The sequence below is a fragment of the Sipha flava genome, unplaced genomic scaffold (genome assembly GCF_003268045.1).
Source record: "Sipha flava isolate LNK unplaced genomic scaffold, YSA_version1 0_pilon_pilon, whole genome shotgun sequence".
In the NCBI taxonomy this organism is placed as follows: domain Eukaryota; kingdom Metazoa; phylum Arthropoda; class Insecta; order Hemiptera; family Aphididae; genus Sipha; species Sipha flava.
This window is the reverse complement of record NW_020271713.1, coordinates 6211263-6214038: the sequence shown is the minus strand read 5'-3', so window position 1 is coordinate 6214038 and position 2776 is coordinate 6211263. Positions and strand designations below refer to the sequence as shown.

The 2776-nt window shown below is 31.4% G+C and overlaps 1 protein-coding gene across 1 annotated transcript; it reads right to left on the bottom strand.

Moving 5' to 3' along the window:
- Positions 1 to 417: 417 nt before the first annotated feature.
- On the bottom strand, positions 418 to 1375 carry LOC112694467 (the record flags this gene model as incomplete). The annotated part of the gene is made up of 1 exon (XM_025569934.1): positions 418 to 1375. A coding segment is annotated over one exon (474 nt), but the record flags the coding sequence as incomplete, so codon positions are not given.
- Between the last annotated feature and the right edge of the window lie 1401 nt (positions 1376 to 2776).

Here is a 2776-nt window from a genome sequence, read left to right as displayed (position 1 = left end):
ATTTTAATAATCCAGGGTAATTTTCAATTTTATATAAAATAATTTAATTATAAGTACACTTTTACAAATATAATTAATTTAACATTTTTGTTAACATTTTATAATTCAACCAATCCAAACATGCAATTTATAGCGCATATTTTAGAGTTTTCTCTAATATATATATATTATTATTATTTTATTTTTTTAAGTTCATGATTTGACATGGTCACGAATGTTGGCAAACATAGTGAACAACTGAATGAACAGACGTTTGACAATATTTTCCCAAGTGGAAACAACTGTAGGTACGAACATTTTCTGTCATTGTTTTTGATAAATAGTATTAAATATATAATATGTATAATATCAAAAAACTTATATTTTTAATTACTGATTATAATATTCTTAAAAGCGATAGAAAATAACTACAAATATAGTATAATTTCTTATTATTTACAACAGTTAGGTGAGGCTGAGTCACACTTGCCTCCCTTGACGAGCCTCTAAATCGTTTTTTTAAGAGTAATCCGGGTTTCAAGTTTAAAAAAACAATATCTACAACAATATAAATTACCCATCCTGGTATCTCACTCGACCGTGGAGTATTACCCGACTTAGTGATTTCGCCGTTTTTATTCATTAGAATAGAAAACGTACACTATTACACTAGGACAAAAACAAACATTGTGTATCTAATAGAATACAACTAAAGTGTAGTGAACATCAATTTATGTTTGACAAAAAATGACGTCACAGCGAAATCCCTCTAAAATCATAATAAATCGATTTGATATCCTGAGGGGATCTCAGGACGGAAGGGTTTTATCAATAGTCATTGAGACTGTGTAGGTATCCGCGGGTTTTTAGTACCGATAGGCAATTATTGTTTATCCTCAATCAGCGCAGAACTTGGGCCGCATCATAGATTAGTATATATAAGATTCAGATTCAGATTTTTAACATTTCCTTTAAGCACACTCATTATTGATGGGCAAATACCAGTAGAAATTACAACTGTAAACAATATTATATTCAATGTCCGTTTACTTGGTAAAGTAATAAGTTTAGACAGCATTCTGTAGCATTTTGGCGATCTTTTATACAAAGATAAACTCAACATTTTTTCATCGATAGTGAATCGACGGCCTCTACTAAGTTTGCTAGTCTCTCTTATTTGCAAGCGCATAAATAATGAAGCTGCAGCAGTCATTTTTGCAGAATTGTTGTCAATTAAATATTCTGCAGTGAACTTTTCAGCGGCATGGAGTCTATCTTTAAACAGATTTTTACGGCTATTTGTTCGTCGACACTTTTTCAATAAAATATTAGTTGTGTTATAAAAGTTTCTACGTCTAGGTGTCAGCTGTTTGACGCGGACCCGTTGCTGCAGCCGTTACCAAAACGGCCGTCGCCGACCGTGCCCTTATCTCTCATCAACCATCACTCTGCGGCACGCAACGTCACCGCGACACCCCGTCCCTTCACCCATCACCGGTCAGGGGACGCGAGCAGTCACGACAACGTCCGTTAGGAAAATTTGATTTTTTTTACTATCAATAATTAGCACGTAATTAGCATGAATTTGCATGACCAATTTCGCAATTTGCATGTCATCCATTTCTCCAGAATCGTAAAAATTAACGGGCGGTGCTGGCAAAACGTTTCGCCAGCACCGCCCAATCGCAAAAATGGAATTTCATATATTTTTTCATAGCCATTATTTAGCACGCAAAATAGCAAAATATTCCTGAGGTTCTACAATATTCGGGGAAAAGTTTTGAACTTAGAGGAGTTTGTAGTTATCGCCGTGGACTTAGTCGTCTTAGAACATCCATAGGTCACTATTTGGCATTGTGTAAACGTGGACCTCACAACTGGGAAATATACGACGATGTACAAAATAAACCAAAGGCTGTAAAAGAAACCACCACAGTTCCTTGTGAAATTCTTATTTACACAATATAAATTGGAATATCAAAATAAAATTTGTTGGTTTTGTTGTAGACAAGTCAAAGACATAAAATTACACTTATGTTTTTTATTCTAAATTTTTATCACTTTGTTTAAGGTCTTTTTGGATATATGTAATTCATAATATATAATATTAGTTATAATTTATGTATTAAATAATAATAAATAGTATTTACTTTTGCGAATATTTATATTACATTAGTATCTATACTACCTATGTCAAAACTATAAAATTATGACCGGGGTTGGTAAATTGAGTCCCAGCTAATAACAAATAATAAATGTTTTTTCGATTCTGAACGGAGTGAGGAATGTATTGATTTAACAATGATGTATATTTTTTGTGTATGTGTACACCATAACTACATGAATTAATACCTCAAAGTCAGAGATAATCTCCAGTAGCAAATTGGAAACCAATTGTGCATTTTAAAGATTGAATTTAGAAAATCTCCAATAGTTTTCAAAAGCGTCAGGAAAAATCCTAAAAAAGCAACGGAAAAACAGGAATTTTTATTCAAACCCAGTTTTCGACAAAAATGATTATTTTATTTTACAATAACTCAAAAAATAATAAGTTTAAAAACATAAAATTTTCACCAAATATTTATATTAGTGTTGTCTATAGACAGTCAAATTTTCAAAGCATTTTGACTTTTTTCGAGCTATTTATTGACAATTTAAATTATGGATTTTTTTTTTAAATATCGATTAAAAATTTGGCCGCTCAAAAAATCTTGAAAACTTAATACAGAGTGCCTTATAAGTTTTCCTTATCGGATATAAAAAAAACAAAAAATGTAAGTAACAATTGTATTTTTAT